The sequence below is a fragment of the Camponotus vicinus genome, unplaced genomic scaffold, assembly GCF_025532165.1.
Source record: "Camponotus vicinus isolate PSW18456_S1 unplaced genomic scaffold, iyCamVici1.0 SCAF_1, whole genome shotgun sequence".
NCBI lineage: Eukaryota > Metazoa > Arthropoda > Insecta > Hymenoptera > Formicidae > Camponotus > Camponotus vicinus.
In genome coordinates this window covers 23,665,843-23,683,598 of record NW_028141945.1, presented here as the reverse complement: position 1 = coordinate 23,683,598, position 17,756 = coordinate 23,665,843, and the positions used below count along the sequence as shown (strand labels likewise).

General features: G+C 32.9%; 4 protein-coding genes, 1 long non-coding RNA gene and 1 pseudogene across 19 annotated transcripts; 3 read left to right on the top strand and 3 right to left on the bottom strand.

The window, feature by feature from the left end:
- Positions 1 to 1,336: 1,336 nt before the first annotated feature.
- On the top strand, positions 1,337 to 2,134 carry LOC145959365 (uncharacterized). The gene is made up of 2 exons (XM_083078185.1): positions 1,337 to 1,845; positions 1,960 to 2,134. The coding sequence occupies exons 1-2, from the start codon at positions 1,337 to 1,339 to the stop codon at positions 2,132 to 2,134; spliced, it is 684 nt and encodes a 227-aa protein (XP_082934311.1).
- Positions 2,135 to 2,241: 107 nt separating this feature from the next.
- LOC145959739 (tumor protein 63-like) lies at positions 2,242 to 8,718 on the top strand. 6 transcript variants are annotated; one of them, XM_083078875.1, is made up of 5 exons: positions 2,246 to 2,320; positions 2,798 to 2,939; positions 3,018 to 3,067; positions 3,228 to 3,474; positions 4,111 to 8,718. In XM_083078875.1, the coding sequence occupies exons 2-5, from the start codon at positions 2,907 to 2,909 to the stop codon at positions 4,837 to 4,839; spliced, it is 1,059 nt and encodes a 352-aa protein (XP_082935001.1). In that variant the 5' UTR covers positions 2,246 to 2,320; positions 2,798 to 2,906; the 3' UTR covers positions 4,840 to 8,718. The 6 variants fall into 6 exon arrangements, 4 of the variants coding, with proteins under 4 accessions (XP_082935000.1, XP_082935001.1, XP_082935002.1 ...); XM_083078876.1 differs by having other exon boundaries at positions 2,273 to 2,320; positions 2,809 to 2,939; XM_083078874.1 differs by having other exon boundaries at positions 2,242 to 2,320; positions 2,768 to 3,067.
- On the bottom strand, positions 5,267 to 8,548 carry LOC145959738 (uncharacterized). 7 transcript variants are annotated; one of them, XM_083078867.1, is made up of 5 exons: positions 7,870 to 8,548; positions 7,450 to 7,666; positions 6,655 to 7,250; positions 6,405 to 6,564; positions 5,267 to 5,738 (listed from the first exon to the last, which is right to left on the bottom strand). In XM_083078867.1, the coding sequence occupies exons 1-5, from the start codon at positions 8,109 to 8,111 to the stop codon at positions 5,484 to 5,486; spliced, it is 1,470 nt and encodes a 489-aa protein (XP_082934993.1). In that variant the 5' UTR covers positions 8,112 to 8,548; the 3' UTR covers positions 5,267 to 5,483. The 7 variants fall into 7 exon arrangements, with proteins under 7 accessions (XP_082934993.1, XP_082934992.1, XP_082934991.1 ...); XM_083078866.1 differs by having other exon boundaries at positions 5,268 to 5,738; positions 6,405 to 7,250; positions 7,870 to 8,157; positions 8,261 to 8,543; XM_083078869.1 differs by adding an exon at positions 6,206 to 6,299 and having other exon boundaries at positions 5,601 to 5,738; positions 6,405 to 7,250; positions 7,870 to 8,539.
- On the bottom strand, positions 8,631 to 10,485 carry LOC145959740 (oxysterol-binding protein-related protein 11-like; annotated as a pseudogene). The gene is made up of 2 exons (XR_014435166.1): positions 10,000 to 10,485; positions 8,631 to 9,875 (listed from the first exon to the last, which is right to left on the bottom strand). The product of XR_014435166.1 is annotated as an oxysterol-binding protein-related protein 11-like (transcript).
- A 44-nt stretch (positions 10,486 to 10,529) lies between these two features.
- On the bottom strand, positions 10,530 to 12,510 carry LOC145959741 (uncharacterized). Its single transcript, XM_083078877.1, has 5 exons — positions 12,180 to 12,510; positions 11,625 to 11,760; positions 11,434 to 11,553; positions 11,144 to 11,359; positions 10,530 to 11,042 (listed from the first exon to the last, which is right to left on the bottom strand). The coding sequence occupies exons 1-5, from the start codon at positions 12,192 to 12,194 to the stop codon at positions 10,867 to 10,869; spliced, it is 663 nt and encodes a 220-aa protein (XP_082935003.1). The 5' UTR covers positions 12,195 to 12,510; the 3' UTR covers positions 10,530 to 10,866.
- A 368-nt stretch (positions 12,511 to 12,878) lies between these two features.
- Positions 12,879 to 14,134, top strand: LOC145959737 (uncharacterized). 3 transcript variants are annotated; one of them, XR_014435161.1, is made up of 3 exons: positions 12,879 to 13,042; positions 13,183 to 13,364; positions 13,476 to 14,134. It is a non-coding gene; the product is annotated as an uncharacterized LOC145959737 (long non-coding RNA). The 3 variants fall into 3 exon arrangements; XR_014435163.1 differs by having other exon boundaries at positions 12,879 to 13,091; XR_014435162.1 differs by having other exon boundaries at positions 12,880 to 13,042; positions 13,536 to 14,134.
- Positions 14,135 to 17,756: the final 3,622 nt, after the last annotated feature.

Genomic DNA, 17,756 nt, shown 5'->3' with positions numbered 1-17,756 from the left:
TTGACGCAGTTCTAAGAGGACTCGACTTTTGTCACGGCTATATCGACGATCTGTTGGTAGCATTAAGAGACGAAGAGGAACACCGAAGACATCTCGAGCAAATATTTCAACGTTTAAAGGAGCACGGACTATCTATCAACGTGACAAAAAGCGAATTTGCGGAAAAAGAGGTCGAATATCTCGGATACACAGTCAACAAAGAAGGAATACGTCCGACGAACGATAGAGTAAAAGCCATCGTTGATTTCAAGAAGCCGAACAATATAAAAGAGCTTAGGAGATATCTTGGGATCATCAACTTCTATCACAGATTCATCAAAAATGCAGCAGCCATTCTAGCTCCATTAAACGGATACTTGACAGGAGCGAAGAAACGCGACAAGCGGCCAATAGAGTGGACTACACAAGCAGAGGAAGCCTTTCATGAAAGTAAAAGACGTTTAGCAGAGACTACCCTACTGGTTCATCCACGAGGAAACGCCAAACTATTCCTCAGAACAGACGCTTCCAACGTAGCCATGGGAGCGGTATTGGAGCAGTATCAAGAGGGAGAATACAAGCCATTAGGATTCTTCTCTAAGAAGTTATCTGAGGCACAACAAAACTATAGCACATACGACAGAGAACTCCTAGCAATTTATTCCGCATTAAAATTCTTTCAACACATGGCAGAAGGACGAAACGTAGTTGTGTTAACGGATCACAAACCACTACAATACGCGTTCTCACAAGCTTCTAATAAAGCCTCTGAACGGCAAAGGAGACAATTAGACTTTATAAGTCAGATTACTACTAATATTGTCCATATTGCAGGGCATGAAAACCAGGTAGCGGATGCACTGTCACGAGTAGAAGCAGTCAACCTACCAGTTATCGTCACAACAGACGAACTTTACGAGGAACAGCAGAAAGACGAGGAACTCAGAGCTCTACTGGAGACTGAGACATCACTCTCACTAAGGCCACTACGGTTAGACGGAGGAGACAAAACCATATACTGCAGTGTCGACAAGGAAATTCGAATATACGTACCGAGAGTATTACGGAAGCAAATTTTCGACAACATACATAATCTGTCACACCCAAGTGGAAGGACAACAAAGAAAACAATCGCACAAAGATTCGTTTGGCCAGGTATGCAGAAAGATAATGCTAACTGGGCCAAGACATGCTTACCGTGTCAGAGAGCGAAAGTCCACAGACACAATCACAGAATTCCAGAGCGAATTCCAGTCCCGGACGATAGGTTCCAACACGTACACCTAGACATCGTAGGACCGCTACCCAACTCTAAAGGAATGAGGTACTGTTTAACCATGATCGACAGGACAACAAGATGGCCGGAAGCTACACCAATAGCGGACACATCAGCGGACACTGTAACAGACGCATTTTTAATACATGGATCGCACGATTCGGAGCACCATACATGATTACAACCGAAAGAGGAGCGCAGTTCGAGTCAGCAATATTTGAAGCGATGGTCAAGCTAATAGGAAGTCGGAGAATCCGAACGACAGCGTATCACCCGCAGGCAAATGGGATGATCGAGCGATGGCACCGATCGCTCAAGGCAGCAATCATGTGTCACGGCACCACGGATTGGACTAATGTACTTCCTATGGTACTTTTAGGATTGCGAAACAGTTACAAGGACGACATTAAGACATCCGCAGCAGAGATGCTCTACGGAAAAACACTACAGGTACCCGGCGAATATTTCGCAGCCGAGGAGCCCACTGAATGCCCGGACATGTTCCTGCAGAAACTACACGAGCGAATGCGGCAAGTAGGACCGAAGCCCACAGCGCATCACATGAAACAAAAGGCCTTTGTTCACAAGGAGTTGGAGGACTGTACACATTTCTTCGTCAGGGTCGATTGAGCGACCAGATCCCTAGAACAACCATATGAAGGACCTTTTCCCATAATCAAGAGACTGACTGATTTTTTGTACAGGATCAACTACAAGGACCGACCGACTGAGATCAACATTGACAGATTGAAGCCGGCGTTCATTGATAGGGCTAGGGAGAACCAACAACTATCCGAGGATAATTCCCTTCCAGAACCTTCGCCAGCTGAGACAGAGAAAGGACATCTTGCACGAAAAATTAGATTCGCGACTCCATGAACGGAGTCACTAAGGGGGGATTGATTGTGGCGTCCCTCCATCTGGACAAAATACAGATGAATGGGTTTACGAACGCACTAGCGCCATCACATAACGCCCCGATCCATCAAAGACATAGAGGCACTCACTCTGGTGTGTCTCGTCGTCCGAAGCGGACGCAAGTTACCAAAGACTGAAACCATAGTTGTAAATTCCTTTGTTGTAAAATATATTTTTATAAAGACAAAGGTCCATATTCTGAATCCTCTTTTATTGATAAAAGTGCCTTTAAAAGTGGCTTATAAGCCTTCTGATTGGCTATAAGCCACTTTTAGAGGCACTTTTATCGATAAAAGAGGATTCAGAATATGGACTTATGTCTATGGGTCTTGAGTTCAAGTCCCGCTGAGGCAGAAAATTTATTTCTGCGATATAGGCCCATATTCTGAATCCTCTTTTATCGATAAAAGTGCCTCTAAAAGTGGCATATAAGCCTTCTGATTGGCTACAGGCCGCTTTTAGGAGCACTTTTATCGATAAAAGAGGATTCAGAATATGGGCCATAGCCGCCCCAATCCCCCTCCTACTCCTTCCCCTCATCCTTTCCCCTTCCTTACCTATGACCTCTGATTGTTATACTTTATTTGATGTAAGAAACTCTGCTGATTATTAATACTCACGAAGATATCTGGCAGCATGGGCGAAAAATAATATTGCCCAGTGCCACAACAGAAGAAGAAGAAGAAGAAGAACAAAGAATAAAAAGGAAAAGGATCTCGTCGAAGGGCAATCGATGTGGTGGATGTTTCGTTGCGGAGCAGTTGCGGTACATTGTCTTTCCGGATCGATTTTTAAGTAAAAATTCATAAACATGACGAACGCGAATATTATGTCAAATTCTCAGGAATCAGCATTGATAGATGAGGAAACGTACAAGGATATAGAGCAGCAATTGTAAGTATAATTTTTAAATAGTAAAATTCTTTGTCGGCTTTCGGTTATTGTAGCGTGTTGTCTTTTCGATTTTATATAAGCGCTTTTTCGATTTTATATAACGTATTTAAAAAGAGAGGAGTATATCAATACATATAATAAATATTTTTTGTCCTTAAAGTGGAGGTACGTTACCTTTACCGGAAAGTGTAAACGGAGAACTGTTTCCTATCCCAGAAAAGATTAATACATATAATAGTACATATGGACTACAACCTATAGAAAAATTTAAAAAATTAAAAGAGGAAGAAGAAGAAGATATGTATCCAGCACCGGAGCTGTTTTCTACAATGCTCGCTGATAACCCTTACGATTATTTGAATTTCCAGTGTAGTTTAGGAACTGGTGGTGCTGGTCAAGATTGGTTGGTAAGTATTTTAATCAATCTTTTGTATTATATATAAATATATTAAATTATATAACTCAACATTGTTATATAATTTGATATATAGAAAGATTAAATATTTAAATTTGTGTATCTTGTGAGTTAATTGAAATCATGAAGCCATTATGAAATATTTATACCTACTTGCAGATAAATTCTGCCTCTTGATGGTAAATTGATCCATTGATTAGTTTTTAATCCTCTGGTTATATAATTTACATATGGAATATTCATAAAACTATGAAAGGATACTGAAAGTAAGACATCTTGTTTGGGAATTTGTGCTCTTTGAGCATAGTTACAAAAGTATATGAATCTGCTTAAACCTGACTATAAATATAATTAAATTTGTACAAAAAAAATATGATACTATATTTAGAATAAAATCATGTTTAAGTAGATTTTATATACAAGTTTAAGAGTTTTTGTACAGTAAACAGATTAATTGTAAATGTGTACCGAGTATACATGATAACATTATTTTTAACAATGACATTTTATAAATTAGAATTTAAATAATTTCTCGTGTAATATATATATATTATTATATTATTATTTTGTATAGAAATTTCATAATAGTGTCATAAAATAATTATTTTTGTTGATTTTTTGCATATAGTACTCTGAACAATTGGGAAAAGTCTATATCAAAATGGAAAAAGTTTTACCCATGCGATTCACGTGGGAACCACTTGTGTCAGGTTTATACTTGCGCACTACAATGGTCTTCATGTTGGAACAACATAGAAACGAACCAGTAAAAAGATGCCACAATCATATGGCACCAACTAATGCCATTAATCAAAACATGGATCCACAAAGGATTAAACATGTGGTTCATTGTGTTAATCATGCTTCAAGCATCTACCAAGAAAGAAATGGCCATTTTTCTGTCTTAACACCACTTTGCACACCTGAGGCTGGGTCGCAATATATGCCAGTATCTTTCAAGTATCTTTGCAAAAATAGTTGCGTATCTGGTTTGAATCGTAGACCGACAGAATTAGTGTTTACTTTAGAAAATCATATAGGAGTAGTTTTGGACCGTAAAAAATTATTAATTAGAGTATGCAGTTGTCCCAAACGAGATAAATTAAAAGAGGAAGAGACAGAATTGTCAATACCTTCCAAACGAAAGCTTAGTAATGTTGCTTTACCATCTAATAAAAAGATGCTATCTTCAAATGACAAGCATGTTTATAACGTTGATTTAAATGTTGTTGGCAAAGAAAATTATTTGTCAGTTCTTAAACATGCATTTGATACTATGGCTGGTCAAGCAATAAAAACTGGCCAATATGAATTCTATAAACCATATATGGATGAGATATTGCGCAAAATGCCATAAAAAGATGACCTTTAAGTTTCATTTTTTTTATGGTTTTCATATTTCATAGAAAAGCATGTTTTATTATTATAAATTTTAAGCTTTTTTCTCTTGTTTTATTTGTCCTATTAAATTTTAAAAATAATGTCTACATTTGTGTGATTTTAATGTATAATTGAGAATTGATATTCATGAAATATCATCAAACTATTCTTAAATTACAGAAATTAAGTCACATGTCATTGATGATGAATGTGTTTTGCTTTTCCAATTAATAAGTTTTTAAATTTAATAAAAAGTACTTTTATTTTATCAAATGGAAGTTATATTAAGCATTATATGGGGAATATCATAATTGCAGATTTATATATCATGAATATCAATGATTTTAAATTAAATTGTCGCATGTCAAATATTATATATTAAACATGTTTTTTTATTTCGTGTGATGTAGTATTACTCTTTTAATGTATGTGTTTATATAAATGAGATTTTAATCTTTTACTTATATTCTATATTTAAGATAACATACTATTATGATGTGTTCCTCACTTGTTAATTTGGCACATCAATAAGAAATAAACAATTTTGTTACTTTTTTAAAAATAAAATTTTCAAATACATTATCAATGAAGTAAATATTATTAAGGACGAATTTGTTCTTTTCATATATATAATCTATCGTGAGCCCGATGCTCCGATATTTGTATATTAATGGTCTTCAATAATAATGCAGTTGGTAATGGTGCAATATGTTGTAAAGATAATGTTAAAGGATCTTCGAGACTTGCGACGTGTCTTCGTAATTGCACCTCCGTACCATTGTCACCCCAAGCATGCAATGTCCATTCCCATATGTTGCTTATTGCATATCCTGCCATTTTAACAGGATATGTCATGCATGCTGTCTCATCTTTGCACTGCAATTATATCAGGAAAAATTCATGATTTTTATATTATTTGTAAGTAAACATTCCATATGCATTCTTACTTATATTAATAACCATATAACAGTTTTCTGCAAAAAATAGAAGAAATTCTCATAATATAAGTCTAATAATCTCTTGTAAGAGATATGTACATTCAAATTATCTTGCTATATAAAAGAGATAGTATATTATATAATATTAATTTTTTGCAATACTTTTAAGATTTCATTCTGTTGATTATATCATATATAATATTTTTAGAAAATCTGGTAATCAGGAAAATAATCTATATATATACATATAATCAGATTTCTCTCATATATTCAATACATTTTCTATCTTTTCTTATTTTGCTTTTGCATACAATTTAAACGCATATAAATATTTAAAAAAAAAAGCTAAGACGTTGACAAATATTTAATTATTTATCTGATAAAAATAAAACTAATAAATATTACTTCTACAGGAACGTGATTCCAACAGGAACGTATGTATGTGAGTCTGAGTGGAAATATAAACTTCGAATTCGTTTCTATCATCTTCTATCGCCTTCTTTAAAACAGAAGATTAATCGCAGACTTAATGCAAAAAATTAAAATATCTCTCAGAACACAAATATAGAGAAATTATTTCACATTGAAGGCAGAAGTATTATACCTGAAAGAAGAATATATTATTTCCGTGATGAAATATATAAAAAGCATCGTGTCCAAAAGGAAGCGGTAGCGGGATCCTTGCGCTTCCGGAGTAGAAATGAATTTGCGGTAACGCGTGTATCCTGATGTGCTCCAACAGTGAATCGGCCGTTACTAGTTCTCTACAAGATTGCAAAAGAGGACATGTCAATTGTATACAGGACATAGAATCCGTAGAACCGCCCCAAATCGGTGTCTGTGGCAAACTCAACGACTGTCGACTGGTGTTCGTAGCAGATAATTCCATAATTTGCGAAGACGAATCATTGATACGAGCTTGGCTGTCCCTCGACAATTCACCGGTACTAGCTGATTTGGTGCGATCGTTCAAGGACAATCGTAAATTATTGGCGTCTGTCGTTTCATCGGGAATCGCCGCTGCTTCTTCCGAAATTTCGGATACTCTGGTTAAATTGTCAGCGGAAACAGCTTTTTCCCTATTTCCGAGTAATTTGGCCAACAAGAATTGCCTCGGTTTCAACATGGTACAATTATTTTTCGAGCTGCTTACGACCGGGGTTTCTCGCTTTTTACTATTTTTACCGAACAATTGATCGCGTAAGTTACAATGTTCGGATGCAACAGGTGTCTTATTTAATGTCTCATCATTATTCACATTAAAAGCGTCGCGAAGTACTGTGTGTAATTTATCTGCGAGGAGACATCGGCCTTGACCTAAACGAACTCTGCAAACCGGACAACGAGATGTCTTCGGTCTGCAAATAACGCACAGGATATGACCGTGAACACATTGCGAAACTGGAGGTGCAGCACTTTCCAAGCAAATCGAGCATTCTAAGGCATGAACCTGGAAAAAAGTTGAATGAATAATTTGATTTTTTTCGTGATATAAGTAATTAAAATGTATTATCTTCTCAACGAGAGGAAAATGGCCACATTTTTGTGTTACTGTTTAGGTTTTAACGCTAAATTAGTCTGCTAAGCTAATAATTAATTACAATATTTGATGAAAAATAGGAAAACAAAGAAAAGTAAATAGTATATACCGTTCCTGATAAGGCATTTGCAAGATTCCTCGCCACGTCCGGAAGTGGACCCTTTAAAGCTAGTCCAATATCATGCTCCTTTTTTTGACGCGGATATCGCCAGATGGAAAAATTGACATCATATGCACCTCCCTCACTACGAATTAAAGCAGCGATATCTTTGACTTTTAGTCCCAATAAATCGATGTTATCAATGCCCAACAGACAATCGCCAGTTCTGATAAAACATGGCAAATGAAATGCATGAGAATCACCAATAAGATTACTTATATACATTTTTCTAATATAAAATTTAACACATTTAATTGTATTTCATTGTATAATTATAAATTATTAACTATGCATTACTTCAATGACATATCCAAAATCTTAAAACAATTATTCTTCTATTAATGTTTTAAAAAACTTAAATTGACTCACCTCAATCCTGCTAAATCGGCAGGACTATTCTTTTCGACATAGCCAATCCACGGATAGGGATCCCACTTTGACTTGGTCAAATGGAAGCCGCAAGATTTACCATGCATGTCCGATGCTGTGTTTATTTTCCGCATTTTAAGAACTATTTTTCCTGATAGGAAAGAATTTTCTTCGGGTAAAGATGTTACGATCTTCACACCTGCCGCTTCCGTTAAAAATTCAGGATAAGAGATATGCGACATGATATAGGATTATTATTATCGCAGATAAAAATCACTCCACATTCTTCTACAATATAAATCTTTTCTAAGAATACAGGAGAATAAATTAATATTTTAAAATTCTTTTCAAACATAAATAAATCGCAATTAACTAGTAAAAAAATGTTAACTTTATCGCGTAACGTGTTGATTCATTTTGATCTACAAAGTAACTTTAGCAAGATCTCTACTACTCAGGAACTGATCACGTCTGATCTCTCGACGAGAGAGAAAAGTCACTCGTTTACCTTCACCTATTTACACGCTCTTGACATTGGATCTTACATCATATAATGATCAATATACCATTCCTTCCTCTTATATCACACACAATGTTTTTAGAAATAAAATATTTTTTTTTCATTAGAAATTATCAATTCCGCGCTTAAAACTCTTGTATTATAATATCTGTATATAATGATTTTTTATAAAAGAGGAAGAAAAATGAAATAAGATTTTAATTAAACAAAATTTTCTATTTTATAATAGAGAAAATTATAGTATGCTAATTTAAAATTGTATTTATAACAGAACAATTGTCTTAATACACATATTTTTATAAGACAAATAAATATGACAATATATCTTACATATATACTTGACTTTCATCACTTGCTGTCTTAACAAATCAAGTATTATTTAGAGCACAGAAAAAATATAAGAAGAATTATTTTGCAGAATAAACTTTAGACACATACATGCTTTGCACAAAGCCCTAGCAGAATTATTATATTTTAGGACAATCTATCTAAATAATATCTTACATTTTCATTTGTACATCTTAAAATTGGAAGAACATACATACTAAGATTGTCATTGACTGGGCCGGATTTAGATAATATAATTTGTAAATATATTAATCAAGAAGAATAAAAAATCAATAATAAGATTATAGGAAGTAAGAAAATTTCAATATAAAAAAATATTCTTGTTTTTTATTATATAACGTGTCATGATATATGTAATGTATTAATATATAATCTTTTAAAGAATCTGCAATTAAAATTTGATGGAATAAATTTGATGACATTTATAACTTTGGTACTTTCTTTTGTTAAATAGAAGTGGCATAAGATGTTCACTAATTTGTAGCATCTTTTTTATAAGATATGTGAAAAATGAGCTTTTTGTAAAAATAAAATTGATTTAAATATTAAAAATTATTCACAATGTAACGATAAGAGATATATCAATTTTGCTTTTAATAAATTATAAAATCATCTAAAAAAACCAACCCCATACATAATCATAGATAAATATAAATAATTGTTAAAGTAGAATACATATGGATCTCTTAATAGAAAGATAATCTATTATGTATGTATGTGCACTTCTATAAGTATAAAAAATTTTGATATTAATAAGTAAACATAAAAAATATATGATTTTAATTTGTTATTGATATAATATATTCAGACATTGACTCAATGTATGTAAGGTGGTGTGTGCCATGGCTTTAAGAACTAAGAGATCTGAATCCAAATGTAAATCTGAATTCTCGATCGACTGTGCTAGAGCAAGATTATGTTTCTCCACTTTTCTTAATTGTTCCTGACAATTGGCGAAAGCATCTAGCACTTCCAATTTAACGACAGGATTCCTGCTTGAATTCCCAGAATGTTCTCGAGGTGGCAATGGAGGATGGCTGCTGGCTATAGCCCTGGTATACATCTCTGTAACTGCGGAGTTTATCCACCCATTCCTGACGTGCTCTTGCATCCGTAGCTCGTAGTTTGATCATGTCACCTAGATGAGAAATATAAACTTGAAAGCTAAAATCTTAATTAACACATCTATTTTATGCAAAATTACGCGAAAAATAAGTATATAGAAACTTTGATTTAAACTTTAATTTATATTGGATATTTACCTGTAGCAGAATTAACTGTGAACGTGTTTGAATCCTCATCGCTGGGGGCTATGACGGCTCCCGCTAAATATATCGAACACCGTGGCCTTTGATTCTTCTCAGATTCGCTGAGAAAGTAATGCAATTCACCGGTCTCGGGACTCAGGATGAACCAACGATACTGCCAGCCCTTCGTGTATTTGTGCAGTAGACCCTCATAGGGATGTCTTATTTGTACGTTCATTATTTTGTTCTCGCTGCCTTTACCTCTTGGAAGCCTTTTATTTTGCGAACGGCGAGATTTTTTCCTCGGGAAATATGTCATCTGAGCTAACGTGATCGCACTCAAGTGACACATTCAGAAAGGTTAGGATAGGACTGTTGTAAGATAGGTTAAAAGCAGAGAGAAGCCATAGGGCCTGAGCAGAATGGCTGCCTTATAATTTTAAGACTATGGCCGGTATTCATAGTCCGTTCTTATATTTAAGATCGTCTTAAGAACCCATTCAACCAATCAATGACCGCATTGCAGCTATTTGATTGGTTGAATGGGTTCTTAAGACGGTCTTAAATATAAGAACGGACTATGAATACCGGCCTATGTTTTATGCCTTAGGGTGCGTTTTCACTTGACGCTGTGACGCTGGCTTTTAGCGTCATATCGCCGCAGCGTCGTAGCGTCAATGAAAACTGATTGACGCTAACGTCTGGCGTCAAAACGGAATAACCTTTCATCAAGTTGTTCTTAAAAGTAATAACGTGTCTAAGTTAACAGATCTTAATTTCATTTAAAAAATGTTATGTAATCAACGATACTACGAATGGCAAAGAGAATGCTTAAAAATAATAAATTTAAAAAGGCGAGAGAAGAATAAAATACGTCAAAACTTACGTTTTGACCAAACAAGAGTCACGCAAAAATTCCATATTATTATAATGTTGCCACAAGCGAGTAGTATTTGGTGTTGCAGATCCACTTGCCTTTTGTTCAGATTGAATAATTTTACGATAAGTATCATGTAAAGATTTAAATTTATTTTTAGCTGTTTCTGGACTAATTACACCTAAAAAAATGTAATGACATCTTAGATATAAAATGTTAAAAAAACATTGGAAGAAATATATAAAGCTTTTTAAAAAACAAGACTCTCTTTTTTATTTTTACCATTTAATGCGTCAGAAACTTCCTGCCACAATTTATTTCTTTCTTTCGGATTTCTTTGTTTAATATCTAATTGGAAATTCCATAACGCTTCTCGTTTTTGTACTTCCAGAATCAACAGCTCTTCTTCGTCGAATGACAAACCTGTTTTGAATTTTCTTTTTGGTTCTGGAATATTGGTTGTCATTGGGAGCTTCCTTTTTAAATGTTGAATATTATCTGCAAAAATAAAATAAAATTATATATTTAATATTACATCTTATTTTTAAGTGATTACAATTTATATTTCTTACTTGACAAATTTTCCTTATTAGAATTATTATATAAATTTTTTTTATTGTTTTCTTTTGCCTCTATTACTACTATTTCATCATTCTCAATTAAACTTTTTCTTATTATGTTTTGTCCGTCATCTGTAACAAAGCGTCATATAGAAATAATTTGCATAATCCTCAGGCACTGTCATTATGATTGTTATATGTACCTGTCATTGGATAAAAGTATAATGTTGAATTATCAACATAATATTTAGAATATCCTTCTAAGCAAGGATGAGTATTAATATTTTCAATGGGAATGACCATTTCGCAAAGCCCACATGTTTGCACCATTTCAAATTCCTATTGAATATTAAAATATAATAGATATTATTTTATACACTTTATTATTACAAGTAAATTACAATATTACATGTTCTGATGTTAATAGTTAAAATAAGAAATTTTTGGACATAATGTTTGGAAGTAATTTATATGATTAGGTTAGGTCTTTGGAATTATAACTCAAATTAAACTATTATAAATATTGCTATTTAATATTAATGATTTACATAAAAGTTAGTAGATCAATTCATATATCAATTCATAGATCAATTAAATATTTATTTCATTAAAAATGTATTTTGAATTTTCTACTCATTTAAAAAAAAATACTTAACTGATTACGTCGTGAAATTATCATAAATATATTCATGCAAATTTATTGTTATTATTAAAATGTAATGAGTAATAAATAAATAAATAATAACAATATTACTTACGTTTTCTACAGACATTTTTGAGGCACTGCTTGACGCTTGAAGCTGAACAAATCCAGCTTTTTTCTTTTGACGCTAGCGTCCAAAAAGAGGTCACGTGATCGACTAGACGCTAGCGTCAGATAGGTAATGAAATCGCAGCCTTAGATCTTTGTCTTAGGTAACGCACAATACTGTGTGTTATGTCTCGAGTCTTATGTATACGCGAACGTTTATGCGTCGTCTACAATGAGATTTTAAGGAGACTGAGGGCCTGAGCAGAATGGCTGCCTCATAATTTTAAGACTATGTTTTATGCCTTAGGTCTTTGTCTTAGGTAACGCACAATACTGTGTGTTATGTCTCGAGTCTTATGTATACGCGAACGTTTGTAAGAAATAAACGTTCGCGTATACATAAGACTCGAGACATAACACAGTATTGTGCGTTACCTAAGACAAAGACTTAAGGCATAAAACATAGTCTTAGGCCGGTATTCATAGTCCGTTCTTATATTTAAGATCGTCTTAAGAACCCATTCAACCAATCAATGACCGCATTGCAGCTATTTGATTCGTTGAATGGGTTCTTAAGACGATCTTAAATATAAGAACGGACTATGAATACCGGCCTTAAAATTATAAGGCAGCCATTCTGCTCAGGCCCTAACTTTTAATCCATGACTAATTTATTATTAATTCCGCATAATCGCATAAGGTGCTTTCCATTTACATCAAAACTCAGATAAATCTCACTTCTGTCTTTCTTCGACATTCATGTTAAAAAAAGACAGAAGTGAGATTTATCTGAGTTTTGATGTAAATGGAAAGCACCTAATATATCATGGATCGTGGTGCGACAAAATAATTTCTTGTGAAAAAATAAAAGTAAAAAATATAGAATTTTTTTTATAGCTTGTATAAAGTTTTATGCTAAGTATGTTATAATTTTCTGGACTGTAGTAATATTTAATATATAATTTTTGCTATATAAATATATATTTCTGATATAAAATCTATTTCTACAGATAGTAAGATCGGCTGAGTTATGTCACAGAATATCGGAAGGCTTACATCAAAATGCGAGAGAGAGGAGATGGCATATATCAATATGAATCCATTGCTGATGTTGTAAGAGCAAAAATAGATATCTGTAGATTTTATTATTTTTGCATCCGAAAACTTGAAAGTTGCCCATGCCTTATCGGAAGTAAGTATTCTTTTGTATTTTCAAATATATATAAGCGCACATTTTTAGCATATTCTTTTATGTTATCATTTTTTTTGTTAATTATTATTGATTACTTTGTTAATTTTTCAGATAGAAGCAAATAAAAGAAATTTTAATTTTAATCATCTTTATATATTGTATAAATTACAGCAATAGGAGTAATAGTTTCATGAGAAGTACAAGGTTTCACTTTAGTGTTCAAATCATTATATTGTTCCCATAATCCGGAAAATCGTTTACAATACGCCACAAAATGTCCAGGATATCCTGCAATAATGCCTGCCAATCTGAAATATTGAAATGTTTACAGGTTATTTAAAAAAAATATATAATTAGAAGTATGGAAAGATATATTGAACACGCATTTGATATAAGTGATATGAGAATATTTATTACACAACAATTAGTACGACATTAAAGTTTTTACTGTGGATATTATAAATTTTTAATTCATAATATTATGCAAACTGACGTCATTGTAAAATAAATTTTCTTTCTGCACAAAATATATGCTCGATAGATTTTGTAATACATTATTTAGTTTAATTAATAGTACTATGGCTTTTTTTAATTTACAAATGCAGTAATATTATTATTTATGCTAGTAGTATATGTTTAAATGTAATTATATAATATAAAAAAAACTACTACTACTAAAATTATTATACTATACATATTACAAAAACTTACTAAACTATTGTATATTATAAAAATCCTATATTAATATATCTATAATGTTTTCCGAGTTTTATCATTGTTGGTAAATCTCCAAGTTTACATTTCTTCGAAGCAGACTGAAGACTAGCTTTAATATCTAATTCTATAAAAACATGGCAATTAGCTTCAGTTACTTGAGTGCAGTTTGTATCACATCGATTACATCGTTTATTGTGAAGCTTTGGATAAAATTTCAGAGCTCTCTCCAAAGCACTAAAACCTTCTTTTATGATTAGGCATTAATGTTGATTGCATTATTTCATGCTTGCCACAATTATTGCATTGCTCTGTATGATATATACTTGGCAGTGATTCTAAAAGTTTTGTCCAAACTTCAGCTGGACTATCGGTTGCATCATAGGAATGAATAATCTCACAGTGCTCACTTTTTGTAGTATTTTTAGTATATTCATATAATGATTTCAATAAAATAAAACGCTCTATATATATTTTATGAGTCGGACCGTTATTGATAAATTTAAAAATAAAGTTGAATAATGGATTGTTAGAAGTTTCAGCAATGGAAAAATAAACAGGATTATCCAAGATACTAGTAAAAATAATTTGTGCAATAGAATCAAAAGGACATGTATTTCTTAACAGATATGTTTTACCATAAATTTTATAAGTTCCACATTTGGAGGCATTTTTTAATAAATAGCGTTTTACATGTTTAGTGATTAATTTATTATTTATTTTTACTTCTGGATAAGCACGAAAGAACTTTGAATGAGATGGTTTGTATTCAAAATATTTTGTTTCTATCTGAGTATTTTTCTGTTGTTCAACGTTTAATTTATTTTTATTTTGACTGTTGACAAGCTGTGATTGAATGTTATGAATGGAAGTTTCAAAATTAGTTTCTTCACTTTCAATAATTTTTGCTTGAAAAATTTGATTTTCAGGGTCTGATTTGATTTCCAAATCTGAATTTAGTAAACTTGTTGACAAATTATCTTTATCTGTATCTGTATCACAATTCATGAATGTAGTATTACTATTTATATCTTTAATGAAATAATCTAACTGTACTCCTGACCCAGGGAGAAATGCGAGATCGGATAGATATCTAGCAGACGTCTATCAGACGCGTCTATGCTAGATCGATAGACGCATCTAAATCACGGTCTTACATACAGGTCTGGAAACTCCGGTGGTGGGGGAGGTCTCACTTAAGGTGGAAGCACATAAAATTGCAGGAGCACATAACCATAAGCATAAGAAAATTGATTGGTTCATTTTCTTATGCATATATTTGTGGACCAATCAATTTCCTTATGCTTATGGTTATGCGCCTATGCAATTTTATGTGCTTTCACCTTTAGTGTGTCCGTTTTTCGGAAGTTCACGGCTTGCCTGCTAGGTTCGCTGCGATCTAGAAGTCATTTTAGACGTATGTTAGAGAGAGAACGACTACTGCCGTCTATCTCTGTCTCTCTCGCTCGTATTGCGACTTCTAGTCGAAAAACGGACACACTAAGTGAGACCTCCCCCACCACTAAAAAAGGCCTGAGTTTCCAGACCTGTATGTAAGACCGTGATCTAAATAGACGTCTTGATGGCCTCTTTTAGACGCATCTAATAGACGTCTTGCGTAACCTCAGTATAGACGTATAATGGATCGATTTCTGCAGTAAGAGAACTAACTTACTTATCAACAAATAATAACACTGATTTATAAGAATTACAAATATTTTTATTTATTCCTTTTTTTTCTACAGTGTCGTACACTGAGAACAGATACAAAATAGAAATAATCAAAAACAAATTGACACATAAATTTGACATCATCTTAAAATAAAAAGAAAATCGAATAATATTCTATAAATATATTAGACTTATGTTCGGCAACTTCTTTAGCATTGACATTATGCTGAAAGGAAAAGTACAATGTAAGACATTGAATAATTAAGTATTAAAAGTAATATTTAGCCATAAAAGTTTAAATATAAACGAGAAAAATTTAGAAAATTTAGCAACTGGATAAATAAACAGATTATAAAATTAACATATATTCATCAATACTTTTTAAATCACAACTTATGTCGACATAATGCTTTTATTTCTTCCTCTGTTCATGAATAGATATTAAAATAACATCTTCTTCGTAGCTCATTGTTCTCGTTTTGTATAATATAATATTTATAACATAATATTTATAATATTTATTATCATACGATATAAAAAGTGACATATTCTTCTCTCATAATTATTATATTTTACGAATGCGTATCAGAATTAATTATCATTGACGATGCAATTTAATTCTAGATAAATATTAGTTTAAAAATTATTTGTGTTCTGCTTAAAGCAGAATACAGAAGAGAAATAAAGAAATTTGCAAATACATATCTGTCGCAATACTTGATAGTATTTGATGTATGTTTCATCGAGAAACTAAAGACTGATTTCCAATAATTTAACGTGATAAAATATTATTTTACAAACAATAATTTCAGATTAACAACTAAGGTAATCTGTCTTATTTGTTGTCAGATTTTACAGAAAAAAAGTTAGACGTACAATATACAATATTAAACACATATATTTCGATATAATCACATATTTGAATTATATGTGTATATGCTTATATTTATTCACTGAAGAGAAAATAATTTTCACGAGCCTACATACACGGATCCGACGCACAACGAGAAAAGGTGGAACGCACTCCCGCCCGATGCCGGCCGCTCGAGCCAGCGGGAAGACGCGTCCCGCTGGCTGATTTGTAATGCAAATAATTTTCACGAGCCTACGAGCATACAGATCTCAACGCACAAGGAGAGAAGGTGGAACGCACTCTCGATCGCGACAAAAATCTGGAGACACGACAAGAGAATGCAGGCAACCGCGGTCACATTACACACGCTGGATCCAAGATGTCGGCCGCTCGAGCCAGCGGGACGACACACGCGCGACGCGATTGATAATAACAAAAGACATATGGCCAATCAGCTCGCTTAGCAGCAGCAGAGCGAAATAGCCGCTGCGCGCATCGATATCGATGTCGTATCGATGTCGATTCGACGTCTTTTCAAAATCATATGCAATATTGCATAAAATTTTATAAACAATGCACCGCTATTGTATGAATTAGGTTTTAATTGTAAAAAAACGTTTTCTTACACAATGTGTCACAATGACACAAAATCACATGACATCTAATTAAGATATTTCTAGACGTTGTTTTAGACTAGATGGCTCCGACATCTAATAGACGTCTTTCCGATCTCGCGTTTCTCCCTGGGGACAATCCATTATTCGATTCTATCATATTATTCGATATATTATATTCTATTTTTTCTTGACTTTCGTTGTTGAAAAATAAAGATTCCGCTTTTCCGCGCCAGTTTTCTTTTGATAATAAATCTGAGTCGAAAAATTTAGAATAAGAATGTTCTGAAAATACTGTTACATTACATGTATCATCAGGTTTAGTTACACTTTCTGATATTGGATGTATTATGTTGTATTCGCGAAAATCTTTTGGCTTCCAAGTTGGCACCATTTTTTCATTAACAACAAAATTTTGCATTTTTGCTGAAAAACTCCGTGTGCCTCCTATTAAATCACGAAGATGAATTTTTATAAAATTGTCAATCCTTTGTGGAAGTAAATAATTTTTGAATACTTCATTTTTAATTTCTCGGAAGA

Coding starts and splice junctions, on each gene's coding strand:
- LOC145959741 (XM_083078877.1), bottom strand. Junction 11,554..11,624: donor ATACTTTTATCCAATGACAG/GTACATATAACA, acceptor GCTTTGTTACAG/ATGACGGACAAAACATAATA. Junction 11,043..11,143: donor AGTTTCTGACGCATTAAATG/GTAAAAATAAAA, acceptor ACATTTTTTTAG/GTGTAATTAGTCCAGAAACA.
- LOC145959738 (XM_083078865.1), bottom strand. CDS start 8,111: ATGTCGCATATCTCTTATCCTGAATTTTTAACGGAAGCGGCAGGTGTG. Junction 7,251..7,449: donor CAAATGCCTTATCAGGAACG/GTATATACTATT, acceptor ACTTTTTTCCAG/GTTCATGCCTTAGAATGCTC. Junction 5,739..6,404: donor ATAATATATTCTTCTTTCAG/GTATAATACTTC, acceptor ATATAATTGCAG/TGCAAAGATGAGACAGCATG.
- LOC145959365 (XM_083078185.1), top strand. CDS start 1,337: ATGGCCGGAAGCTACACCAATAGCGGACACATCAGCGGACACTGTAAC. Junction 1,846..1,959: donor AAGGCCTTTGTTCACAAGGA/GTTGGAGGACTG, acceptor TTTTTTGTACAG/GATCAACTACAAGGACCGAC.
- LOC145959739 (XM_083078874.1), top strand. CDS start 2,985: ATGACGAACGCGAATATTATGTCAAATTCTCAGGAATCAGCATTGATA. Junction 3,068..3,227: donor AAGGATATAGAGCAGCAATT/GTAAGTATAATT, acceptor TTGTCCTTAAAG/TGGAGGTACGTTACCTTTAC. Junction 3,475..4,110: donor GTGCTGGTCAAGATTGGTTG/GTAAGTATTTTA, acceptor TTTTGCATATAG/TACTCTGAACAATTGGGAAA.